We start from the raw sequence: 27,569 nt of genomic DNA on the forward strand, positions 1-27,569 counted from the left end.
ATCTTTTCTTCTCCAGCGAGGCAAGGCCATGTACTACATATTCGCGTGCGCACGGTTTTTCCGTGTGTTTGTCCTTGAATTGTATGACTCTCACCGCATATGTTGTGCGTACTGCCACCACCACCACCTTCGGCGACGTTTCACGTCATATAGGAGCGAATTTCTCTCCCCGATTCTTTGGCACACGCAACCGACACGTACTTTCGTCTTGCGTGCTCAAGCTCTCAACTCATTTCTTTTTTCTTTTCATTTTGATTCGGTGCGTAACTTTCTTTTCGTTTTATATCCTTTGCCCATGAAGGGAAGTCGTTCTTTTCTGAACAGCTCAACCTTCCCCTGCCTGCGGCGATGCGCACTTATATACCTGGCGGACGACCGGGGAAAGAACGTGAAAGAAATGTGTATATATATATAAAAAAATAAAAATAAGCGCGTTTTCTCCTGATGGACACTGGACCAGAAAGACACACACTTAGGCAGTGAAGCCGGTGTGTTCGTTGTGCTCTTGACAGATTTCTCCGGATCGGCGCGGCATTGGTCCGCTGCAAACGCGAAAAAAGGATGTTTTCTCGGTTGCTGCAGAAGTTGTCAAGTAAGTGGCGTGACGTTTGATAGCTAGGTCGCGTTGATCGCGCTCCCATCTCTTATCTTGACGATGATCTTTCGGACTCTGCAGGCAAACGTATGTGGCGTGGGTTGTCGTGCGTTCGTATTCGGACGTGAAGCGATCGTCTGCCATATTGGAGCCTGAATAGCACACTGGTTTAAAAATGTCCTGTTATAATACTTGAAGTTCACAATGCTTATTTCACCATCCACAGTTCACTATGCAGTGGTCCAGTGGCTGTGCGTAACGTTCTGCTGCTCGTCGCGATTACGGTTCGCTACTTCGGCGGCGTCAGATTTCCGATAATGCCATGTGTAGTTAGAATTAGGTGCACATTTAAGGACGCCAGGTGGTCAAATTTGATCTGCAGCCTCCGCTGCTATGGCATCCCTCAGTACCGGGCCACTGTGCAGTTTCAAGACGTTAAAGGTTATTTTCATATTCTGAGATTACGTGTCTTGTATTTGACAGCAAGATGATTATGTGCCTTCTTTTCGGAGATCTCTTCCCTGGTCCCGTGATAGACCGTTTCACGAATTTGCTTTCATAGTTTGTTAGTTGTCTGTCATATCCTGTTGACATGCTCGCTTTCAGTGAACTCATTGCTTAGTCCTTGTTTTATTCATTCTTGCAGTGAATGCTGTGCGTAATCTTTTTTTTATACTGTTAGCTCTGAAACAATGCAGACCTTTCTATAAATGTTCTGTGAAATTAAGCATTCTGTTTGGTTAAAGTCACGACCCCTACAGGCACCTCTTCCCTCTACATGCTTTATCATATCATGTACTTAACCTGGACGATACCTCAGTTCTATTTGCTTACTCTTCCATGAATCCATTTTATGTACATCACGATTCATTTGTGGTCCTTCCCCCACTACAGCGTCTCTTGTAATGGTGATGTTGCTTTGACCATTAAGCCCAGTTAATCAATCAGTCATTCAGTCACCACTAACGTGCAATTCATGTCTCCCCACATGTGCAACTGCTGCACATTGTCTAAAGTTGGTCTGCTCTTCCTTGAGACTAAGGTATCGTGATTGTGGTTTTTATTTAGGCACACACTCGGATAACCACCTTCCTTGAAGCAGTGCTATTGAATCTGCAAGTAGCGCCCATCAGCTGTCGGAAGAAGCAGTTTTCGCAACATTCGGGTTGATTTAGGCTGAAACTTGTCTTTGAATATTAACACGTTGTATAGTGCACATGCAAATTGATCTACACGCATTTTTATGTATAATAGTCCTTTCAGTGGATGCATGATTCTGCCACTGTTGTTAATGTTGTTGTTGCCAGCGCTTTGTGGATAACTGCAACAACACCTGCAAGACTGTTGGGAGAACATAAATTTTAAAGATTTATATTGAATGTACAACACTCAGGTGGACTAAGTACATAGTGTTAGGTCTGAAGACATCATTAATGTGTTGACACTAAGAAATATGCATTGAAACGTAGTTAACTGAAAGCAGCATCAACCTAGGTGCTAAAGGCAAACAAGCAACACTAAAAACAGCAACAATAAAGAAATACCAAACCGTGCAATCGTAGAATAAAGCATAAGAACGAAACAGCCTTAGTTCTGTAAAACTGCGTCCTTGGGAGCGACTACCATCTTGCAGTGGTTGAAATGAGATGGAGTGGTTGTAAAAGAGCCACGTTGGAGGCAGGAAAGAAAGCAAGAAGTAAAAAGTATGTCTGTTTTATGTTCAGCAGTTATAAACGCAAACAGTTTTATAGGGTATTGGTCTCTGAAGTCACTTACATATTGTCGTGAAAAAGAAAGGTAAAAAAAAAAGAGGAAAAAGCATGACGGTAGATACAACAGGATGTTCAAACAGCTGTAACTCTGTCGGTATTTGGCGTACATCCTGTCATGTCTGCTTGTTGCATTACATTTCTAGGGATCTGGGGTCTTTTCTTTCTCGATGCTCGATTGAAATCCCGCCACAACTGTTTCTCTCATTGCTGTGGTTGTGTGTCGTATAATAATTTGTGACGTGTGACCGGCTGGCTTAAGCAAGATTTTTCCTTACTGTTCCATCGAATTTTTTTTATTCCAAAGGGATTCCGCGCTAAGTCAAAGTATGTGAATTAAGCTTGAGAAGTTCGGATAGTTCAGTCTTACTGGGAGCAGATGGAGGCCTGGTAAACCAGGAAGGACATCAAAATGAAATATAGGTGGCTGTGAAGTTCCTGACTCTGCGACTCCATGGGAAAATGGCTGCATCTTCTCAAGGCTTGCCAATCGTTTATCGGTGAAGGACAATGTATTCTGAAGGAACCAAAGAGTAAGAAAAACTCATCGACAAACAAAAAAAGGTTATTTTGATTCATTGAAACAAGCTCCTTGGAACTTTTTTCTTTTAGAGTGGTTTAAGTGCTCAAACATACGTTATGAATGAAAACATTGACATGTGCCTGCTAGTAAAGCACTGAAAGCTGTGACATCGTTGATATCAGTGTCTTTGTGCAAAATATGTAAAATTATAGTTTTAAATTTGTTTACTCCGCTAATGCTGAACCATCTTTCAACCAGGATTTCCAAGATTTCCGACAGAATATTCTGCCATTCTAAATATAGTGCTTCTCATTGATCTTTCTTTTTGAGCAATAACAGACATATTATCCAGGGTGTGTTGATGGAAAACAGGTAAGTAAAATGTAGGCCTGAAATGCCAAGTGAAATAAGTCCTTGCTGCATCTCGATGCCAGTGTATACCGCTACGAGTTGAGTAATAAAGAGCTGAACCTCAGAATTCATTTGAGTTTTGGCGCTCAAGTGCAGTTCAATCAATTGATCGATCAATCTAAGCACCATTCCTTTTCTTAGAACGACAGACAGCTGAGCTAGTTGGTAAGGATTCATTATGCAAAAAAGAGGTTACAATTCCTGAGCTTGCACAGATGAGTTTTGTGTCTTCTTCCTTTTTTTGCCTCAGTGCTCCCTTCAGTTGATAGTCAGCGTTCGTGTTGTCCACTTCTCTAATGCGCGATATTGTACGGGCATAAGAATGAAGATATGCGTCTTATGGTAGAGGCATGGCATATCTATAATGGTGGAAGTGCGTGCGTGAGTCAGCCTTCAATTACTTTACATAAGGAAGAGATTAAGTGCCTTAACAGTTATCTCTCATGTACGCCGGCACGTGTACCCGACTGACACGTGGTGTTATCATTCCAGAGCTTGCGCAGATGAGTTTTGTGTCTTCTTCCTTTTTTCGCCTCAGTGCTTCCTTCAGTTGATAGTCGGCGTTCGTGTTGTCCACTTCTCTACACTTGTGTCCTGTCTGCACGCCTCACCTCTTTTTTGCATAATCCCTTTTCTTTCTTCGCCGTTCCTGTCCACAGGTCCCCCAGAGGCCCCAGCCGAAATGAATGGCACTCCAGAGAGCAAGGGGCGCACTGACTTGCAACGGCTCGAGTCCCTAGCAGCCCACAACGGTGTCAACACTTCACCCGTGCGCATTGTCGTCGAGCCCTGCTGGGACGACGAAGGCGACGGCAACACCATCACCGCCTCCAACGGCCACCTCTTGAACGGCGGCAACTTCAACGGCTTTGGGTGAGTAGGCACCACACAGTCTGTGGTATCTGGATGTCTGCCAACCATGTTTGGGATGCCAATAGTCTTTTACCCTGCCATCGTAGATTGCTAGCGCCTTCTCAGATGCTGTTATATGACCCGAGGTACCTTCATGATAGGTAGCGATGACTTAAGAATTTACTACAAGTTCTGTTCACAAAACAAGCACTGCATTTTGCCTCGGTACCTTCGTGCTCCAAAGCATAGTTTCTGACGGATGCTGATATTGAAGGAATGTGCTGCGAAATGGTTATCTAAGCTTATTGGTATGACGACATAATAGGGCAGACAGTGCAAAAACGGGACAAAGATTAAAGAAACAGACAACACAGGCGTTCATGCCATCCAGTTTTCAAGCCTTAGTCTCATTTTTGCCCTGTATTTCCCCATTACTGAAGGAGGTTGAAGCTTGCCTGGACATCGCAGAAATGAGTGAGTGTAATAGGTCGCTGCATGTATACAAGTTCTCTTTGAGTTTGAGAGCAGTGCCCTTGCCACTGCATACCTAGGTTGACACAAACCATAGTCTTTCTTTTTTTTCCAAATACTCTCAAGCTATTTTTGTCACCTAAAGTAAGCTATACCATGATTCTGTGACTTCATAGAGATCTTACTAGGGGCTTGTAACAAAATGGGCAACGTAAATGGCTATAACTTGTGCCCTTGCTCCTTGAAACTAGTGATGCCACAAACCTTGTAAGCAGGATTGTTTCCCAACATTGAAAACGTCCCATGTGTACAGACCATGCACATGGCTTGGACAGAGCAGGTAGGATATACAGCGTACGTCGTGCTGACCCTGGCTTCGTCGTTTTCTTTATCACTGCACGTGTTTCACGTGTCACAGCGTTTGCCAGTGTTTCTAATTTCATCGTGCATCTTCTTTATCATCCCCTTACACAAGCCCACTCCAAGCTGTGCCTCTTTATCAGCAGTGAGCCAATGAACGAGGGTAAGAGATTAAGACAACTCCACCGTATCAGACACAAGGGCACTCACACTTTCTCCCACCTCTGGCCATTGTCGTCTGCGTCGCTTTCCTGTTTCAAACGCTGGCACTGTGTGGAAAAAAAATTTCTCGAAGTCTAGCTCCCGTCGCGCCCTCTCCTTCACAGCAGTGCTCTTGAGGCCCCAAATCAGCCGTCTGCATCATGCGAGCGCCACGCGATCGTCAGCAGTCGTCCGACCCGGCGTTATCTCGACGCCGGCACTCTTGCATGTCGCTGTCCAGGCTCGGAGCGGGTCTCAGATTGCCAGCGCAACAGAGTAGCTGGACTCTGTCGTGGAGGAAGGGTTGATGCACTTTTTCGTCGTGGTGCTCGGTCTGGTGTCGAAGTAGCGGTCGTCCCTACACTTGGCAATGGTGTTCTCTACTGAGTGGTGACAAACTTGCGTCTTGCTTGCCGTTTGGAGTGAGAAAGCGTGCTGGTGCGTTTGTCTCGATTTGAGTGTGTGGATTTCCTATGCTTTGGAAGACGGAAGAACTGAGCAGTGATGCATCAGAGAGTTCTTCAGTGCGTGCTGGAAACCAGTGTTTCGCCTAAACAGTGGTGAAATAGGTTTTCGTTTTCTCGCTGAGCTATATTGAAGCTGCGGAGCGAACGGATTTCTTCTCATCAAAGAAAACTGCGTGTGAAAGCTGACCATGGAGGAGCTCTTGGTGAATGGGTAGGAAATATCTATTACTTCTGTGCAGACGAGAGTGGCTGCTCTTGTCAGTGGTGATAAAATTGTGTATGAGGCTTGGAGATAAGTTGTTTTGCCAGCGCATGGCAGAATTTCTTGTGCATGTATCAAGGTAGTGAATTATGAAACATTGCATTTTGCGGGTATAGCATCAAGAAAAATAACCCAGCCAGAGGTTGGTGGAGATTCGTAACATTGCTTCCTTTTCTCTTTTGTTTTCTTCTTTTTGTAAAGCATTGCAAGCTTTCATGCAAGTATTTGCTTCTTGTTGATATCATGACTCTTTGTTTTATTTGTTTCCTAGCCACCTAATAATAACTTTAGCTGGAAGACCTTAGCAGCTCAAAGAGCCTGGTGGTAACTTATGTACCCTCTTGGGCGTAACTTAGTTACTGGGAGAAGAGGGAAAGCTGCTCTGTATAACACATCTGTTAGCTCTATTGCCACTGCTGTTGGGACTTCTTTTATTTTTATGCTTTCTTAGACACCTGTTAATGCTTGTCCTTTAGCTGGAAGACTTTACAAGCTTGAAAAGCTTATTGATAATTTGATGTACTATTTTGGAGCAGGGTTTAATTGCTAGAGAAAGGGGCAGAGTTTGCAAATTGTGGGCAGTACCATTTTCTCTAATGGCGGTGCTGTCACGATGTTATAGCATTGCTGAAATGCTGTGGTAAGCAAATGAAAAACTGATACTAGTGCAATAAAAAGTGGTGGCATCCGTTTTATGAATAACATTATGAAATGTTGAAAAATTATCGACGTTGCATCCAATTGGAAACTTGCTGTCGCTATGACAGGATAGTCAAGGGCTAAATATAGTCCGACGTAGCGTGAGCATGCGAACACGCTATGTCACATTGGCGAGAACGGCATCTATAGTTCAACACACTGGTGCAGCCAGCGTAACCGGACGGAGCCAGTGTTGAGATGGCTCTTGATTCATCTGCACGTTGGTCACGCCCACTGCGCTGACCCACAATGCATTGCGTGAAGAAAATAGTGCCCATGCTGCTTCGGCGATGGTCGCAGAATGAGAACAGCAGCTGACGACGCGCACTTCGAAGTTTAGCGGGGATGGCATTTCGGCTGGCGCAATGCAAGCGACGTAGTGGGACTAGGCACGAGCGACGCTCGCCCATGCGTCGAAAACATCGGACTGTAAACCCACCTTAAGTTATAGCTTACTGATAGCCGTCACGAAAAGATTGTGAAATAGTTAACAAAGTTCAGTGACAGACCTTGTGTCCTAACATGATGACTTATTTGACGTATTTGATATATAGTTGTCACTGCTGTCATAGTGTCATCGTCTGACATTACGGTTACAAATGCCATTGCTAATGTCATCGCCCAGTAAGTCGGAAATTTTTTGGCAGCCATTCTTGAAAATACTTGTAACTTGTGGACGGGGCCGCTAAGCCTGTCGAATTTAACTGTCAAGGTAAAAATTACCGCGTCAATTTTTTAATGTTCTTTTTTATCTTGGGTATCAGATTGACTGAAACATCTGAAAGCATAATAATGAAAATACTAGTGTTAAAATTTTGAGCAATCTGCCAGTTTAAAGAGGAAAATGGTAAAAGCCGATATTGCAATTTTGTTGTTGATTAAAAGAAAGTTCCTGCTTTTTGCCATGATTTTGAGCCTTGCAAATATTATGATTTGTTTGTAAAATCATTTGATGTCGAATGCTTACCCTACATACATTAGTAGAGGGGGGGTACTTTTAAATTCTGTGTTGGTCAATTTTTGTAAGAGATTTGAAATCCTGATTGGAAATTCAGCCCTAACACTTTCTCTTCAATGTAACATTATTAATATAAATAATTATTACTGCTGTATTGATATCATACATTATGTAATCAGTAACTAAACGAACTTGAGCAAACTTGAATCAAGTCATTTCAGCACTTGTTCGATAAGGGCATCTCACTGTTTTGCATTTGCCTGAGTCAAGCCTTAGGTGCTCAGAGCCAAAGCGTCATCTTAAAGCCATTCTGTGATACTGAAGTGTGAAGCCCTGATCCCAAATGAGGGAGCGTATTAGGTCAGAAAGTAACAGTTGTTGATTGCAAGCAGTAGAGCACTGGTATCTTCTCGTCTTATTCAAATAAACGTGACCACCTGTCCCTGGCGACCTTATTACTGAGTACAACTTTTTTTTCATCTCCGCATTGCAGCAACGGTCCTCGGCCACTGTTCACAATAGACTGCTCCGACGAGGAGACCGACGACCCTGGAAGCCCGAGTAGTGGTCGTTTCATGGGCGATGAGTTAAGACGCAATCGGTCTCGAGCAAAACTATTCAGGTGAGTAATGCCCACTTACGTTTCTTCACTTGTTGCACCATCTGATTGAGCACTGTGCATAAATCGGTGTAGCACTCGAACCTGCTTGTTGCAACACTTATTGACTTCTCAAAACAACTTGCTTGCTCACACCTGCAAACGGACGGGACTGCAAGCACTTTTGCGTGGCAAGCACTTCATCTACTCTTGCTGGAAGCAGTACTGTCGGTGACTGTCTGGCCATACTGGAGTGCAGCTTTCTCAGCATTGCACCTTGTTAGGCTTAGGGGCACTCAAATGAAGAAATTTCCTTTCTTTTTTATCAAGTCGAAAGTGGATTCTTAAAGGAATGCAGGATTCATCATCGAATACAATACTGAATATTTTTCTGCTCATGTAGTTGGAAAGAGAAAGATGTTGAGAAAAAAAATGGTAAAAATTACCTATTTTATTTCCTCCACTAAACAGAAAGCTAGCACAATACATGCATGTGTGGTGTGTTAGCTCCAAAAAATTTAAGACAAACTCCAAGAACTTCAAGGCAGCCTCTAAGATTTAAATATCTGTTCTTGACCCTCCGCTCTACAAGGCCTTCAGGTGATTGAGAGTACGAAAATAAGTAAGCAAGTGAATAAATGTATAAAAGTGAATCCAGCTTGACAGCTAGGCAATCATTGCAGTAATCCTGTATATTCAGCTGTAATTGACTGCATAAAACTTTTTTATAAAGTTCTATTATCAGATATTTCTATTCAAAACAGAAGTCTTGAGCCTGTCTTAGAGATGTCGAATTATTGCACACCAGTGATTAAACTCGGAATAACAAGAACGGAAGGCTTATTGCTACTTTTTTCACTACTACTTATTGTAAATTTTTTTGCAGTCAAAGGTACCTTCATTTGTAACATCATGTTGTAGTTGTAAAATCAAGAAATAAAATGTTAAATTCGTAGGTTAAAAGCATCTATTAAAAATGAGTGCTCCATTAATAAATTTGAGATTCCCTGCTATACCACACCCTTGACTAAAACTCGGAAGGACAAGAACTATGCTTGTCACGAACTAGGCTTAGAGCTAGGCTTAGGCTAGACAAGAACTAGGCTTAGAGCTACAATTTTTGTAGGGTCTTATTGCAGAGCTGAAGCTTTCCTTGTAGCAGCATTCAGTAACCGGTAAGAACTAGAAGGTTACTTCTTTTTTGTTTTTGTCTGCCCATTTAGTCCATGGCGAAGACGTTAAATGCCTGCTGCAAGTGTTAACGCTTTCCTTTGTTTTGTGGCTTCTTGATTGAGTTTTTGACGACAAGTCTGAGAAGCAGGTAACGTCTCAGAGGGTAGTCTGTGACGATAATGTCTCTTCCTTTGTTTCTCGTTTCTAGTTTTGCTGCGAAGGCTCGGTTGCGTGCGTGAGTATTTCAGCCAGTTGCGTGTTCTGTGCGATCGTGCCTGTCGTCAGTGTAGCGTGCAAAAGTCCGTTGCGTCCTCGTAGGCCTGAATGTCACGGCATTTTCACATTGTAGCTTTACAACGCTGCTAAAGCAAATTGAAGCAGCAGCTTACGTACCTGTGGACTGTCTTAGGCAACACATGTGTTTGTAGTGTACTGTCTCTCTTATGTCCCGTGGGAAAGAAATGTTTTGATATGTTCGCATTTGTAGCTTTATGATGCTGTCTGAATAATGGAAGGGTCTTTGCCAGTAACCAGTAGTCTCACAATTTATATAGTATGTGTATATTAAGTACGAGATGTGCAGGAACTTTTGCTGTATTGTGGTTTGCTTTAACACGACAATGCTGTCAATTCTATTTGTTCTTCAAACTACCTGCATAGTGTGGAACTAGCTGGCAACATAGCTTTTAGTTTTGCCATTTCTTTATTATGTCAGTGCCGTTGGCAGTTTCAAAGTTTCACATATCTTTTCATCGTCAATATGCCTAATCCAGAAGCGTTAGGCATCAGCAAATTAGCTCTGATTCTGACTTTAATCTTCGTCGCAATCATGAGCGCAGTTAATACTTTGGTCTTGCAACACATCTTTCTGGCCATCGAGTTAGCACAGATATTTAATGTGCTTTTGAAAGGGTTTACTTAAAAACAATGTAATGAGAGGGGTGCTATAAATGATGGTAACTGTTGTTAAAATCGTGAGTCTTTTTTTAGCATTGCAGGGTGTACTGGTGGTGTTTGTTGTTATGTGCTGCCTGTAGTGTACACTCTGCTTCATGCTTTCCTGTCTGCTTTCTCTAAAGATTCTTTGTTGTGTTCCTGCTGTGTTATTTTTGTGTTCCTAATGAGTCTCTTCACTTCACCTGTGCTTTTGGCCACACAAGTTCAGGGCTCTGAGTAGCTCATGCCCTGCGATGAATCACTGAGGCTGCCAACGTCTATGTGCTCGTGCTCTTTCTGTGTTCTGTACAAATACATCATGAGCGCGAATACAGCGGCTTGCATCTTTATTCTAACAACATTAGATATTTTTGCGCTTACTGCTGCTCCGTTTTTGCTCATGTTTATGGCAAGGTTTCATAATATGTCCCATATAGTTTGATAGGACACCTGGCATCCTTGTTTGTCTCATTTAGTTGTTATCCTTCATCAATCAGTCCCCATCTGTAGGAGCATGTTAATCTGATGGCTAGGGGCAGATACTGTGTTTATTTTTTTATTTTTTTCTGATGTGGTCTTGCTATGAAATTTGAATGGGAACGAGGCAACTGTGAGCATGACATTTTTTCCTAAGGTTGGTAAAATAAGTGTCCGACCCACTGATAATGCGAAGGCTGGATTTTCAAGGCCTAGAAAATAAGAAAGGTTACAACTAAAACATAACCTGACATTGCCTACATTAACAACACTCAGAGGGTTAGAAACAATGTGCACTTATACAGCCTAACCTTCATATAACAAATGCAGATAGTGAAATATTGGATATAGTGAAGTATAGCAGTTCTGTTACTGATATAAGCATGTAGGAGACACATGCTCTTAATCAATATTATGTATAATGAAGGCACTTTCATTTTGAATCTAACATTTGAGTAATAACATAGTTCAACTGTAGCAAAGCAGCTGCGTGCTACTTGTCATGTGGACAACTTTGAATGTGTCGGTTTGCTCAGATGTCAAAAGATACATGTCCAGAACTGTGTGGCCAGCACAGGTCAAGTTGGGAGAGGCTTTGCAGTCGAGGCACGTGAAGTGCTAGAGTGACTATTTTTCGTTGTTCGGTACTCATCGACCCTCTCTCATTCGGTCGGCCGCTTACAGGCAGTCTATGTCGGGCGCTCACTTGTCCAATGAGGACCGCGACTATGGGAAGGGCCAGAAGGACTTCATCGTGGCCACCCCCGAGGAGTTTGTCAGCCGGTTTGGGGGCCGGCATGTCATCAACAAGGTACCTCATGCCTCTTCTTCCTTGCATGAACTGTTGCCATGTAAACTATATAATATTGTGCGCACTCAAAACCCTGGTCTGGGCAAGTTGCTTCTTTCCTCTAATGAGTAAGTAAATGGCACGGAAAAGGTCGGCAGTAGTGTCTCAAGGCACAAGTAAAATATGCACCTGGGAGTCTACTGCCAAAGGATTATTTAGACCATCAAGATAGTAACTATTGTTCTGGTTGCAAGTAACACTGCTGTAATTGAAGAAAATATGTGGATGTTGACTGAGGATGATGAATAATTTTTTGCGTATTGGATCTGAGGCTATGGTGGCAGTGGGTGCATATAACAACAAAATGAGAGCGTCTGCCTGAACAGTATGTACCAGGGCAGCCACTACAAATGGGACCATGTTCAGATTGGCTTTTTGTGAAATCTTTCAGTCATCTATGCATCTAATTGTTAAGATAAAATTTTCATTCGGTCGTGAACAATGCACATCGCTGAAGTCTACCCCTAGCATGTTTGCAGCAGCCGCAAGTTATATATTTGCTGTCTGCATGATTTGAATAAGCGGTTGACAGTTGGCATGCCCATAGTGTGTTTTATTTGTGCAGTGTTATCCTTTTCTCAAATTTCTTGGTGCCATGTGCTTATTAACTTGTACACAGTATTATGCTCTCAACCACTTCCTATATATGAGTAACTAAACCTGTCATGGCAGGTGACAAGTATACTTGCCTTATTGTCTGAATTCTAAGCTTGTTGCCCTCAGATGTCTGGCAGAGGTACCATTTCTTGGCGAGCTTCTGTCTGACGCTGTACGAGTTTTTTGGCATTTGTTTGCCTTTTCTGAAACAAATTAGTAAAAATGTGGTGTTACTGAAAATCGGAGTGCAGTGTCTTGTGCATCATTCCTTGTTTAAGTTCTTGCTCCTATGGCAAGTCCTTTTGCTTACTTGTGATGGATGATGTTTGTTGCTTGTTGCTCTGTAAAAGTGGTAGATTTCTTGCTGGGGCTTGCCACAAATTATGGCTAATATCAATTTATTCAATGATACCAAGTAGTCCTGAAATTTTTCGGCGTTTTATTGAAGTACTTGACCGAGGAAGTAGTAGTCCTCTTGAAAGCTGTGGTTTGTGACAGTAAGCCTTGATACCAATCTTGATTAGCAATACCACACTTCTTATGCCTGGCACAGCTTTTTTTTTTCTTGATTTTATCGTGGTGCAATATAAGAAAAAGTGTTCTCTTGCAAACTATGGTTTTCCTACCTTTGCGTCTGATGCAGGTCCTGATAGCAAACAACGGAATCGCAGCAGTAAAATGTATGCGTTCCATCCGGAGATGGGCCTACGAAATGTTCAGCAACGACAAGGCAGTTCGCTTTGTCGTCATGGTGACGCCAGAGGATCTCAACGCCAACGCAGGTGAGCGTTTGGTTTATTCTGGCTTTCAGGTCGCATCCACTACTGTTACGCTGTTTGACTTGGACTAGCATTTTTAATATATCTTGCAAATAGCTTTTAGCCCGAGTTACATGCAACGATTTTTGTGGCGGCATTTTTAATACATCTTGCAAATAGCCTTTAGCCTGAGTTACATGAAACAATTTTTGTGGTGGCATTTTTAATATATCTTGCATATAGCCTTAGCCTAAATTACATGCAAGAATTTTTGTGGAGGCGCACACTGCCCCTACTCCATACTATGTGAGGCAATAAATAGAATTGAATTGTAGCGTGAAATTCAATGCAAAGCTCAGTCCCCGGCATCTGCCACCCCATGCAGAGTACATCAAGCTGGCAGACCACTGCGTTCCTGTGCCCGGTGGTTCCAACAACAACAACTACGCCAACGTGGACCTGATCCTGGACATTGCCAAGCGGGTCGGCGCCCAAGCTGTTTGGGCTGGCTGGGGCCATGCCTCGGAGAACCCACGACTACCCGAGCTGCTCACCAAGAACAAGATTGCTTTCATTGGTGAGCCCCTCTTGCACTTATGCTTATTGGGGCTACAGAAGAATAAGAATGGGCTGGGGTGCGTTTGGCAGGCATTCTCAGATCATGAACAGCAGGTTGCCATTATCCCTCAAGAGAAAAGTGTATAACAGCTGTGTCTTACCAGTACTCACCTACGGGGCAGAAACCTGGAGGCTTACGAAAAGGGTTCTACTTAAATTGAGGACGACGCAACGAGCTATGGAAAGAAGAATGGTGGGTGTAATGTTAAGGGATAAGAAACTAGCAGATTGGGTGAGGGAACAAACGTGAGTTAATGACATCTTAGTTGAAATCAAGAAAAAGAAATACTATCGTATTACCTGAGCTATTCGGTATACTCCCTACATGGGAGAAACACCCAAGTGACAACGTTCAGACGGTTTCTCGCCGTCTTTTTTTTTTTACAGCGAAGCTGTCTACCTCTACCCTCCAACAAAATTTTCCGTGTGACTCGCATGTTAATAACTGTAATAACACATGTAGTAACAGAAATAAAGAAAGACGGCAGGTGCGGTGGTCGCCTTGGCAGCCTTGTGGATGGCTTAATCTTTCGATTTAGTCAATGCGCCTATGAGCAATGCAACGGAGCCCGCTTCGACTATTGGAATGGCACGGCAAGCAATCAAATCTTTAAAGTAAGTTAATGGGACTTTTGCTGGTGTTACATGTGTTGGTAATGCCGAATGAACAGTGTCATCTGAGCCCTTGTGAACATCCTATGTTGCCCGACTGAACTAATGAACATTGCGAAAGTGGCCGATTCAAGACGTGGGTAATTGGAGATCGCTTGGAGAGGCATTCGTCCTGCAGTCAGTGTAAATTAGGTTGATGATGATGATAGTTGTGGTGGAATATTATTTGAGTATCCTTGGGCATACTATTAATTTAATGTCAGTGCAATGCTCATTAACAGTCTTTTCATGACATAACATGCTGCTTGTTTCACTGGGGGATTATGTACACCAAGTTAGAACACTTAAAAATCTTAAGACACAGACGAAATAAACCACAGTTTCATTTCATCTGTCATTATTCATTCTGCCAGCCTTTTACTGGCTGTTACAGGAGTAGATAGTGTATATTTAGTGTAATTTAATGTAAGTTCATCTGCGACTTTTACCATAGCTCACCTAGCCGCACTTACAGCCTTGGTGATGCTTAGTACCTTGATGGGAAGACACTGATACTAGTTTGCCATAGTGCTGTGTTCTTTCGTGTGTATACAACACTACTTGTCTTTGAAGTACTAATACAAGAATGATTTGCTAGCAGCGATGACTGTGCTGATGTGCTCCTGCTTTTTGGCAGGAATTGCAACTTGTTGCGATCTCACTCAATTTTTTGTCAATTGTTTCAGGGCCTCCCGAGAAAGCCATGTGGGCTCTGGGTGACAAGATTGCATCCTCCATCGTGGCCCAGACAGCCAACGTGCCAACCCTTCCTTGGAGTGGATCTGGTACGGTGGCCCAAAGTTATCTCCCTCGGGTCCATCCCGCTGTGCGCTGGCTTTTTATGGTTCTGTTAGAAGCGTCGAGCACACGGTGTGCTTATGTGAAAATTATTTCCATGATCAATACAGCCATGTGTGCATTGTTTTACTCTTTTGCTGGTGATAAATTTGATAGGGTAATTGTCATGTTCTCATTTTGTGCAAAATCCACCACTTGTATTGAGAACTTCACGGATGTTGTTGCCAACTTGATAGTGAGACAGGCTTGTCTAAGCAGATTAAACACATGACGTAATTAGTGCTATAAAAATCTAGAATATCTACGAGCACAATCAAGCGCTCTGGAATGTACAGTGACAGGTGTGAATACCGAACCGACTTGAGCTGTGAGATTAGGCTTGAAGATCGATGATCGTTCTCACGTCTTGCTTTGTATTCTGGGTACGAGTTTGCCCAATGACAAGTTTCATTCTTTATTCACTCTTTTTGTAGCATTCATGCTTCTTGACTTGACAGTATATTCAAAGAATGCGTATACCACTACTGTAGTACATGTTAGATTGATACTGGCTGATGGTCACTAAGCGGTTCTCGCGTTCACGAATGTCTCGTGGGACTGTTCATTTTACTGCAAGAACCGAGTACGGTACATTTTAATAGTCCCGAGTGCACCTTGGCTGTTCTCTATCATAGTGGTCAAGTGTATGTGTATGTCTGTCAACCACAGGCTTGAAGGCATCTGACTGGGATGAGGACAATAACTACAACCCGAAAAAGCCGCTCAAGATCAAGCCGGAGCTGTATCGCAAGGGCTGCGTTAATGGTGTTGACGATGGTCTGGAGGTGAGGCCTCAGTTTTGAAACGTCATTGGAGCTGTGATCGAACATTGTCGGTGTGTCTAACAACCCTGTATGTGTGAGCTTATACAGGATATTTTATTTAGACTATAAAATTTTTTTATAGAACAGCTATGAGTGTAGTGAACATGGTGTCCTGGCAGAGGAGTGCAAGGGGAGGCAGACATGTTTTGCCACTAATAATGCAAATTTGAGAAGACAAAATAAAAAAAATTATTTGTTAATGAACTTTTTATGAGAACCTTTGGGGCAGCTGTCTGTATGTGACAAATTTGGAGGCAATCGCATTTCACTGCAGCCCCCCTTTAAGAAAAGAAACTGCTAAAATTGTGCATAATTCAATACATTCATCGAATTTCAGCACTCATTCCAGGCGATCAAACAGAGTGCAGCAGAAGTGCCGGGAAGGAAGCCCCCTATTACGTCGAACGGAAGCGCCCCACTACAAAATGCATGACATTGTTTGAAAGACGGCTTGCCGCAGCAGATACTGACTTGCCATGGCAAGTCATGGCAGGTGCTTGCCAGACAAAATGTGCCATATCGCCATCAGTTTTATGAAAACAGGCATTGTGTTTTTCTTGCCAATTTCTGTTCTAAAAAACCCATGCCCCTCCTTGATTGATCCTCCTTTTTTGTTTGCATTCAAACTTTGCAGGCAGCCCAGCGGATTGGATTTCCTGTTATGATCAAGGCCTCAGAAGGTGGCGGTGGCAAGGGAATCCGCAAGTCCGAATCGGCCAACGACTTCCCCCAGTGCTTCCGGCAGGTGCAGAGTGAGGTTCCCGGCTCGCCAATCTTCATCATGAAGCTGGCGACATGTGCGCGCCACCTCGAGGTGCAGCTTCTGGCTGATCAGTACGGCACGGCCATCTCCCTGTTTGGCCGCGACTGTTCCATCCAGCGGCGTCACCAGAAGATCATCGAGGAGGCACCCTGCATCATCGCCACGCCGCCTGTGCTTGAGCAGATGGAGCGGGTGGGTCGGGGCTTTGTGTTCGGCTAACAGTATCCTAAACTCGTTGTGACTTTTGGTCTTGTTCATAGCTGACCCTGGATATATCAAACTCGAAGGGGATGGTGAGATAGTTCAATATATTGGTAATTCAGAATATAAAATTTGACTATCTGCAGCTTACCTGAAAACTGCACATCTTGGGCAGTTTCCCAAGATTGTGAAAGGAGGCTAATTACTGGTTAATTTCTCCAGGGCCGTGTCCAACACACGAAAGTTTACTTAGTCTTTGCACACAAATGCTACAAATCGCCCGTACTGTGGAATGTCTTCGATATGCTGATGGAAATGCTGATGCTAAAAGCTACCTTTCTATACCTGTGGTAGCCATAAGCAAGATGAAACCATAGTACCTTGCAGTACCTTTATGGTGCAGCAAGGTACTGCAAAGTACAACCACAGAGGTGGAATGCATAAACAGGGCACAAAAGGTATCTCAGGCTGGAACAAACATTTCAACAAGGCGTATTCATCAGGTGTCTTTACTTAACCTGTTTTCATCATGGCTTGTCTTCGCTTGACTTGTCTTCATCATAGCTTGTCGTCGTTTTGGCAAAGACAGGCCCCCTCGTCGAAACGTTGGCTCCAGCCTGACGCACCCGCTTTCTGACTGCTCTTGATTACTTGCATGTGTAATGTGAAGATTTTGGGATGCTTTTTTTGATATACTAATAGTGCCAAAATAGACAGTGACTGGTGAAACACAAAAATGCGGCACTATGTCTTCGTGTTTCACCTGTCTGATCTTGATCAAACATTTGTCACAATTTTAATGTCACCGTTATGTTCGAACAGTTGCTATCAGACCTGCTCATCGTGCGCCTCATCGCTACTCACACCTTAGTCTTTTGTGTTCTTTAATAGTGCATTTCCATCAAAAGTCTAAACAGTCATAACGCAGCTTTATTTCCATTTACTTCAGTTTGTTTCAACTCAATTTTATTCAACGTCCATCTGATGTGTGCAGTGCATGCAAATGCCTAGAGTTAAACCTCTCTGTGCTTGCTGCCTTTCTCACCCTGTGCCTTGGAATTGCCTTTTTCTTCTCCAGGCCGCTGTGCGGCTAGCGAAGATGGTAGGCTACGTAAGTGCGGGCACCGTGGAGTACCTCTATAGCGAAGATGGCAAGTTTTACTTCCTGGAGCTCAACCCAAGGCTTCAGGTGAGTTCTAGTCCTTCTCAACATTGCTACTCTCAAGTGTCAGAAGTACGGTGAACTCTGTCACTTACTTGAGACTGTTTGCTAGCATTCTGAATTACTGGGCATTGTGCTGGTTTCTCGCCTAACACATCTTTCCTGCTCGCCTTTTCTTGTCTAGGTTGAACATCCTTGTACAGAGATGGTCGCCGATGTCAACTTACCAGCGTGCCAACTTCAGGTGGGCCATGATGATCACTCGTCAAGCTGACGGCAGCCTCACGATTGGTAGTTACGAGTTGTGAGCTGCCTGTGGAACACTGCCCTGCTTATATCTAAGCTTGATATGTTGCCAATATTCTTAAAAGCTTTAGTTTACAATCAATGCATTTTGCCAGTGCTGCATCGTGGCGCCATAACTTGAAGGATGATAAAGAAATTAGAATGTAAGGACTATGCACTGATCGATGTCGTGGAAAATGATAGCCGTGAGGTCAAGAGGGAGGAAGATGAAATCATAGGTTAGAGTGCAAATGCAGGTGTTGGTGGAATACTACTAGAGATAAGGAGATGCTTAGTTGGGCAGGTCATGTAGTCTGTAGAGCATGTAACCATTGGCTTGGCTGCCTGAGGTACAGAAATGCAGCTGAAAGTGGCAAATACTTATGTGGAGTGATAACAACAGGCAATTTGCAGGCTAGAGTGAACTTGGTTGATTGAACACAGGAATAACTGGAAATCTCTAGGAGTTGCCTTCATCATGGCAGTGGGCGTTAACACGCTGATGACCATCAAAGCAAAAAAATGGGATTACGAAAGATGACAGGAGCAGCACTCATCTTGTCATCATTCTTTTATTTGTCTCTTTTTCACAATAGTTTTTTTTTTCGACATGTGCCAACTCGTACAGCTTACTCTGCTAAGGCTGATGACAGTGATGATTAAACTTGATATGTCTGGCCATTACCATTGCAGATTGCCATGGGCGTCCCGCTGCACCGCATCAAGGACATCCGGCTATTGTATGGCGAGTCCCCCTGGGGCGAGTCGCCCATCGACTTTGACAACCAGGTGCAACGGCCCCGGCCCCTGGGACATGTCATCGCTGCCCGAATCACCTCTGAGAATCCCGACGAAGGTTTCAAGCCAAGCGCCGGAACGGTGCAGGAGCTGAATTTCCGTTCCAACAAGAACGTCTGGGGCTACTTCAGCGTGGGCGCCTCCGGTGGGCTGCACGAGTTTGCCGACTCTCAGTTCGGCCACTGCTTCTCATGGGGTGAGGACCGTGAGGAGGCCCGCGAGAACCTCGTGCTTGCCCTTAAGGAACTGTCGATTCGTGGCGACTTCCGCACCACGGTTGAGTACCTCATAACTCTGCTCGAGACGGACGCGTTTCTCAGCAACACATTTGACACGGGATGGCTCGACAAGCTCATCGCCGAGCGGGTGCAGTCCGAGAAGCCCGACACGATGCTGTCGGTGATCTGCGGAGCGCTGCATGTGGCTCACCGGACCATCCGCGAGAACTTCCGCAACTTCCAGACATGCCTCGAGAAGGGCCAGATCCTGCCGGCGACGACGCTGACCAACACGCTCACGGTGGACCTCATTCACGAGTTGGTCAAGTACACTGTCCAGGTGGGTGGGGGTGGCTTACTCGCTGTGCCTCTTTTGTAGGAACACTGACCCTGAGTTCCTTGCTGCTGTGGTACCACATTTGCTAAATTATAGCGCTGCTGCAAACTTATCCGAGGGAATATTTAATGTTTTGCATGCCTAAATAGAAACATGCATTGTTTCAAATTTAACGAAATTAAACTAAAGTGCATTCTACTTCGCACAACCAAACTCTTGACTGGTTAACATTCTCTCTCTCTCTCTCTCTACTTGGTGCACTCGCTCAAGTCTTCACTGCCTAAGAGTGGTGCAATCAAACTGATAAGAGAAGTTGACCCTGCTAGGTGGCTTACCATCTTTGCGATGTGGTGCTGCGCCGCGTTGCATTCTTGATGTGTGGGGAAGTGCACTCAAGTGCTCTTGGCATCCTTTCATATGTTGAATTCCAATGGCGGAAGTTGGAGCAGCCGACGGACTCCGCGAGTGAGCACTTGACTCTGGCGTAGAGCAACGCCTCCAGATCCGCGAGTGGAACACAACCTGTGCCGCCGGAACAAGGCGGAAGCGGAACTTCTATCGCCGAGTTACCCAGAATACCTTGCGTGTTGTCATTTCCTTCCGCTGTTTGCTCCCAGAACCGCTGCACCGGTCACTTGTCTCTTCAGCGCCGTTCACCTGCTTGTTTTTTTAAGTGCGGAATGGATATCTCTCCAAGCGTGCAGCAGCTTTTGTTTCCTCGCGAGTCGTGACCGGTGGCGCCTCCCAGCAGACAAACGTGGTAAAGGAAATACGTCACGCAGAGTTCCGGTCCACTCCGCTGATTTTGGCGGAGCATCTTTTTCTGCTCCACGGAGTGACCCCCGCTCTGAATCCACTTCGACTCTCTTATTGGAACACCTTACTACCGCCCTCACTCTGTCATTGGAACAAACTTGCTCCGAAACGAGCAGAAAAATTTGCTCCAACTCCACCATTGGAATTCAACAATAGCCTTGACACTTAGTGGTGAAACATGACAAATGATCGCATTGTATATTCTATGCGGTTCTAGAGGCAGAGCTTAGTGCAACTTAAGCATGTAAATAAACAAATTGACAAACTGACATGCTGCCACTGCTAGAAGTCACCCTAACTCGGCTATGGGTGCTAATGCGGCAGGTGTCCCAGTGTGGCCCGACATCGTACTTCCTGGTGATGAATGGCTCAACTCGCCGCGTGGAAGCGCACCGGCTGAGCGACGACCGCCTGCTGCTGTCCATAGATGGCGCCAGCTACACGACCTACATGAAGGAAGAGGTTGATCGGTATCGAGTGGTCATCGGCAACCAGACGTGCATCTTCGAAAAGGAGAAAGATCCCAGTGTTCTGAGGTTGGTCCCATTATTTGTGCACCTCTTCATTAGCAGGATTTTGAAATACCTAATCCTTATTGTGGACTTTATGATGTAATGATAATAACTCTGGGGGATAATTAAGTTTTTCACTCTAGATTCAAGAAGTTGCATTCCACTAGACGACCAGGAGCGAATGTCAGTCTTAGCTTTCTTACTACATGTTAATAACAATAATAATAATAAATAACTATTGCAAATTCCACTGGTTGATTCGGAGCATCTTTCTTTGCTTTGCATCATAGATCTTGTATTCCATTCGTCAAGCTGGGGAGGCCTTCAGTGGTCATTTTGTATCTACTTGCTCCGCTATCACTTAATCGTCCAAAAAGGGATTCGCCATAAAATTGAGGGCTGTCCTTATTGCTTTGCTGTGCTGAGGAGATTAGTATGCCTGGCTTTAGTTCTCTGTGTAAACAATAGAGGTTTGGCTTGTCTGAACTTATTTCCTTTTTCAAAATACGTACTGGGTTACTGGAGACGTAACCATGAGCGTCCCACTTGGTGCTGCCACCTGGTGGTGCAGAGTTTGAGAGAGGGTGCAGAGCTATTACTGCAATGACTGACCATATTCTGCTTAGCTGCAGGTGTGAGGTGTCAGCAGCTACTTAATTAAGCACTTAATGTGCAGCTTTCCTAGAAAAAATTTCCTCGGAAAGAACACCCATGTAACACGAAAATGTGTAACACTTTTCGGTTGGACAAAGTGACACAAGATGTTGCTACCAATGTTGCTACTGCTGTCCATGGCTCCGGTAATCGATGAACAGTAATAATGTTATGAACAAGGTAAAGCTTTGTGTCGGCATGCTGTGATGCTTCTTTCTTTTTTTTTTGCATAGGTGGCTACATTTTCCGCTGGGACAAGGCTCAATTAGTCTCATTTCAAGCTGTACAAACGAGAAAAGTGTAGTGGCACCGAAGTCACCCCTGATGCTATCGCAGGTCACCCTCAACAGGCAAGTTGCTTCAATTCCTGGTGGAAGACGGCGCGCATGTGGTCTGTGGCCAGTCGTACGCAGAGATTGAGGTGATGAAGATGGTGATGACACTTACCGTTGAAGAGAGCGGGTGGTGAGTAAATGCAGCACCGGCTTGACGCTTCCTGCCATCAAGCATTTGCATAATGGTGCTTGCATTGCATTCAGTGTTTGTGTGCTTTTGCCTGTTTGTCTGTGTCACGTTATGTAATGCCTTTTGTGCAGTTTAAAGTCAAGAAACAGTGCTGTTGCTCTGAAGGGTTGGCAGTAACTTGGGGCCATGTTTTGTAATCATTTTTCTTTTCTTTATTTCATGCCATCGATAGCACTGAGTGCACGAGCTGGACTGGGCTCTGCAACAGGAGTATGTTTGAAGCTGTCCTTTTAACTGTTCAGTGATAAAACTGAAGGAATTGAAGGAAACATGCTTGAAGGAACCGTTCTGTTTCTAAGCAAAGTGACTATGCCCCCAAAATACGGGCATACTGGCCCAAGAAGCACCTGATTGCCAATTGTTTCTCTGCTAGGATTATCACAGATTGGAACAAGCCGCCTGAAGGGCAAGTGTGCTCTCAGAATAAAGACTTTTTTACGTACATCTTGTGACCCCTCTACTGTAATGCCCTCGTGCAATGGAGGGCCATTCTTGAATAAAGAAAGAAAAGTGACTGATTCAAGCGCCCAGTTAGCCGTTCTGCGACAGGCATGGTGTTTCATGGTATCGTACAAGCCAACAAGGCATGGTATTTCATGATACCCTATGAGCAGCATTGCATCCTGCTAGACAATGAAGGTTGTATATTCAGTAAATATATAGGGATGCAACCTGAAACACAGATGAAGAAAGAGGACTGGACGAGCGCTGTCCCATTAGCATCATTAAGCCTAGCTACAAGTACTTGGATGAGGTTGGGTAGTCAAGAAAGAAAAAAAAAATCCTTATAAAATTGGGTCCTTGCATATTCTAGGCTTTCTTACTGTCCCAGCTAATGATGAGTGACATTTGCTGTTGGTTGCTGAGCAGTAGGACTACTGACTTGCTGCTGTTTTCTGTGGCCACAAAGCCCTCTTAAACTTTAAAGTGGTAGGTGGTAATGTTTGCATGATGGGCCGCTCAGACAAGTTTGACGGGTGGGAACTTGCGTTTCCTCAGACGCTTGCCTACATTGGCACATTTATGTCGGCAGGCTAATTGCTTGTGCATCGTTTGTGCGTGAATGTTGGTAATACTGTTTCTTGCTCTAAACTGCACGCTGCTTTTGCTTTGCATCAGTCCTCTGTGTCTGTGCTCGTCTGTGCGTGCATGCGTAGATGTACAGTACAGACCACTGTTAGAGGGAGCAATCATTTAGTATTGGGCTACCATTCGCAGCTGAGTTATAGCATCAAGGCAGGCATCTATCTTTCAATGCATAGATGCCAGCATATCAGCCAATTTCTTTACTTTATAAAAACTGTCAGTTATATTGGCTTTATTACCCAGCTAAGTGTTCCCTTTAAGAGTGGAGTGTACTGTATTGTGGACAAATAAAATGCGAATGGGAAAGTACGAACCAGTTGCAAGAGATGGTGTAGACACCCAGGCTAAGGCATGCAAGCTGAAATCGTACCGAAATCGCACAAAGGGGGCAATGATGGAACACATTCAAGTTAAGGATAACCCTGTTCGTGTTTCATTTGTTCTCCACAATGGTACACATGCTTCTGCCAGTGGGTCACTTGACCTAAGAATTCGCACCAGCTTATGTCTCTCTCTCTCTCTCTGTCTCTCCAGTGTCCACTTCATAAAGCGGCCCGGTGCAGTCCTCGAAGCTGGTTGCGAGCTTGCCAAGCTTGAACTGGACGACCCTACCAGAGTAAACAAGGTGAGCTGGCGTGCAGAGACTTGTTTTGCAGCACGACACCATCGCGCCATTTGTTTGCAGCGTAGGCTAGGATAGGAATGACTTTATTAAAATGCTGGCAACTGACGGTTGAACGCGTCGTGACGTTGGTCAAGCGTCGACCCGGGGTTATGCCCTACTCTGCACTACACCAGTTCGGCCCATTTGTAGTGGGTCGTGAGGATCGTGCTTTTCGAGCGCACCCCGAGGCCTGCTGGACTGCCCGTAGTTTCCTACATTGACCGAGGGAACCGTGTCAATGAGAGCTGCAAGCAGGGCGGTTCAGCCATTTTGGGAATGACTGGTATTACTTGGATTTACCTAAACTTCGTCCTCCTGTCTTTAAGCAGCTTCGTGACTTTGCAGAGGGATAGTTTAGAGTTTTGATGTGTGGTACAAATAATTAAACTTTTCCGAAAATGTCCAACGGCAGCATTCGGACACCGGACTTCTAGCACGAAAGCGCAATGTTGAAACCATTGAGCTACGGACACATTGACAAGTGGAACCACTGCTATTAGCAACGATCATGTGTGTTTTCTGGGTCTTATTACCTCCTGCATTTAAAACAATATAGATTACGGTGGCTAGCGGCGCATCGACCCTTCGCCTTTGGCTCGGGTTTGTCCGAAAGTGGTCAGTGGGAGCAAAAAAGTTTGTTTGAAATACAGTAGAACCTCGTTTGTACGTTTTGGGGAAAAACATACTAACCAGGAAAATGTACGATCTGAAGTAATTAAAAAAAACTATACAGATTCAACTATCGTTGACACCTACGTAGTGTGAAGTGTCGTGCGGATCATTGCGGCACGAGACGCCGACGCATGTCGAGCTGGTGGTGTACCGACGACCCGAGACGCGTTTCGTTGTTTTCCTATTGCGTGTTGCTTTAAGAGGGCAGCAGGAAACCAAAACGAAATCGAGCTGGTGGGCGACGCCGAATGCTGCCACAGCAAAATGCGATGCCCACATCGTGCCGCCTGCAGCACGGAATGGCAGCGCATTTGGATTATCGCCTACTAAAAGTGTGTAGTATGCTACCAATGGCACGATGCACCACGCGCTATAAAACAGATAGGTGAAGATGCTTTCCCAATAGGTTTTGCGGTGATAGCTTTGAATGCGGCGTGCGACGACTGGGGCAGAGATTTGCTGGTACCGGAATAAGAATCTGTGCGCACTGTCATTTTCACTTGAGACAAGCGGCTGTGTACTGTTCTCGAATCCATGTGCCTCATGCCTTTTCTTGCTCACGTGGGACCTAGCAGCCAGAAGACATACGATTGCAGTCTGCAGTAGAGAACGGCAGCGTGTTTTGGTTATCGCCTTTAGAAGCATGAGCCACGCTTCCGACGGCGCCACACGCTGGGAAACAGATAGGTGCTTATCACAATGGGATTGGCGGTGATAGCTGTGAATTCTGCATGCAACTACCCCGGAGAAGATTTGCTGGTACCGGAAAAAAACTGATTGCGCGCCGGCGTTTTTAGATGAGACGAGCGGGCGAGTATTGCGGTGAAGCTGCTATGGCGGGCAGCTGTATACTGTTCTCGATTGCGCGTGCCTCCCACATTTTCTTGTTTACATGATGTCTAGCGACCGGAAAGCATATCATACTATCGGAGCTTGGTGACACACTGAATGCTGGTGCCGAACAATCATGTTTTCCAAGAACGTATGAATTGGTAAAAAAATAAGCATAACTCTATTGGGTCATTTTTTGTGCTCTCAATTGTGAATGTTGGCACTGTGGAAACATCAATAATGGGAACGTATCAACGAGGCCTCTCTACTGTAATTGTTGCTAGGTTTTTGGAGTTTGAATTCATGAGAGTCCTTCCCTATTCAAATATATAGGACTTTGTTGGGACCAACAGGGCAGTTCAAGTTATCCATCATTTGATTCATTTCGAATTAAAAGATTCGAATTGAGTTTTTACTGTATATATGCATGTTCTTGTTGTTCCTCAATAAAACTTTCTCTCGTGAGTGAAGGCACTTGTCCTGCAGCTGTCCCAGTGTTCCTGTCTAAATGTTTCACTTTTGTAGGTGTGTTTCATCAGGCACATCTATATGTTATCGATAAACATTAATAAATTGCTTAAAGTGTGCTCAGTAACTGATAGAGTGCATGTTTTTCCTCCACTGCGACTTCTCTGGCAAGAGGGGCGGAAGATTTGAACAAAGCCCATTGGCATTTGCGCTCGCAGGCGATTCCGTTTGAGGGCAGTTTCCCAGCGCCTGAATCGGAAGGAAACCTTCACGAAGAGAAGCTGAACCAGCAGTTCCTGGCCGCCAAGCAGGACCTGGAGAATGTGCTGGACGGATACGTGCTGCCGGACCCGCACTTCGCGCAGCACATGACCGCCTCCCTGGACACCTTTATGCGCACGCTCCGGGACCCGACGCTGCCCCTCATGGAGCTGAAAGTGAGTCCGAGGTTTTCGGAGATGGTTGAGGTTGACTCAAGCTAAGTTATGGCATGATTGCGGGATGACACGGGTGGAGTAAATACTAGGCTGCTGCTTCTTCTCCCTCAAGGGAATGTGTGTTGCTTTTGTGCTCGGATGTCCGGGACACACCGCTGGAGACGGTTTGCTCAAGTGGGAAGTACTGCCGCTATAGGTGCACTTGTGTCTTTGGTTGAAGTAAAACAGATGCTGAAGCTTAAGTAAGACGACTTATATTTACAAGGGCATCCCAGCGAAGCTGATGGTGTCTAGAACCTGAAGTCTGGTCCTAAACAATTTATTGTGGCAGCAAGGCCACGTTTTGTATCCCTCGGTGCCTCACCCCAAACTTTTGCACAGGCTAACTGCGAATGTTCTGCATGTCTGTTGAAGACACTTGGAAAGATGTTTGACTCTGGCCTCTGTTTGCAGGATATCATCTCCTCAATCTCCGGGCGCATCCAGCCGTCCGTTGAGAACAACATCCGGACGCTGATGAAGATGTACGACAAGAACATCACCTCAGTCCTGGCCCAATTCCCAAGCCAACAGGTGCAGATAGCAGCCGAGCTTAGTCACGTATTTTCCTTGATTTAATACATTGCCAGCACACTGCTTAAAGGGCAACTGCTTTGTTATGAAAAGTGGGAAGAACACTCGTATCGCTTTCAAAACAGTGAAAGGAAACTCATATCCTGTGCAGCAAAATGAAGAGCTTTTTTGTGAAACGAGCCAAATCCAGAAACGAAAACTAGGTCATATTATGCTCCAATGGCAAGCACATATAATCAGCTCTAAAAACCTATCGTAACGAATTTGGTCAAATAACTCCAACAACACAGGCACACAGATTCTGCTTCAAATCAAAAACGATCCAAATCCTGCTGGTGTATTGATCAAAATGTGGCATCAACTCATCCTGTATGAGAGTGTTGTTTGACCACACAATGTGATCGAAGTGCTGTGGCAGTCTCTTAGCAAGTTGTTCCAGATTTTTTTGTAACCTTCAATGCTGCTCAAGAAAAAGTTCCTGTGAGACTTTACATGCTAATGTTCGTCAAATGTGCTGCACAATTTTTTATTACTTGTCGCTGTAAAGTTGCTCTAGCTGACATGTAAAGCACTTCATATAATTGCTTTTATAGCACTGCATTTCGATTCATTAACAATTTTTGTTTTTCTCAACTTTCGTTTATGTGAATTTGGCTCATTTCGGAGAGAAAAAGAAACTT

The 27,569-nt window shown here is 44.5% G+C and overlaps 1 protein-coding gene across 9 annotated transcripts in view; it reads left to right on the forward strand.

Annotated features, from left to right (window-relative positions):
* ACC (acetyl-CoA carboxylase) overlaps positions 1-27,569 on the forward strand; it is a 101,935-nt gene that overhangs the window by 33,809 nt on the left and 40,557 nt on the right. For 6 of the 9 annotated variants that reach the window (XM_050192502.3, XM_050192503.3, XM_055078012.1 and 3 more), the window contains exons 2-18: positions 3,958-4,171; positions 8,062-8,190; positions 9,548-9,574; positions 11,437-11,563; positions 12,843-12,981; positions 13,343-13,534; positions 14,913-15,011; positions 15,733-15,848; positions 16,522-16,842; positions 17,930-18,040; positions 18,198-18,257; positions 18,992-19,654; positions 20,792-21,003; positions 21,970-22,098; positions 23,779-23,869; positions 26,098-26,316; positions 26,770-26,889. In XM_050192502.3, coding sequence (XP_050048459.1) covers positions 3,958-4,171; positions 8,062-8,190; positions 9,548-9,574; positions 11,437-11,563; positions 12,843-12,981; positions 13,343-13,534; positions 14,913-15,011; positions 15,733-15,848; positions 16,522-16,842; positions 17,930-18,040; positions 18,198-18,257; positions 18,992-19,654; positions 20,792-21,003; positions 21,970-22,098; positions 23,779-23,869; positions 26,098-26,316; positions 26,770-26,889 — 2,969 coding nt within the window. Of the gene's footprint in view, positions 1-447; positions 593-3,957; positions 4,172-5,199; positions 5,861-8,061; positions 8,191-9,547; positions 9,575-11,436; positions 11,564-12,842; positions 12,982-13,342; positions 13,535-14,912; positions 15,012-15,732; positions 15,849-16,521; positions 16,843-17,929; positions 18,041-18,197; positions 18,258-18,991; positions 19,655-20,791; positions 21,004-21,969; positions 22,099-23,778; positions 23,870-26,097; positions 26,317-26,769; positions 26,890-27,569 lie in introns of those variants that run through there. The other 3 variants (XM_055078011.2, XM_055078015.2, XM_055078009.2) reach the window with 3 other exon arrangements.

Source organism: Dermacentor andersoni, chromosome 10 (genome assembly GCF_023375885.2).
Source record: "Dermacentor andersoni chromosome 10, qqDerAnde1_hic_scaffold, whole genome shotgun sequence".
NCBI lineage: Eukaryota > Metazoa > Arthropoda > Arachnida > Ixodida > Ixodidae > Dermacentor > Dermacentor andersoni.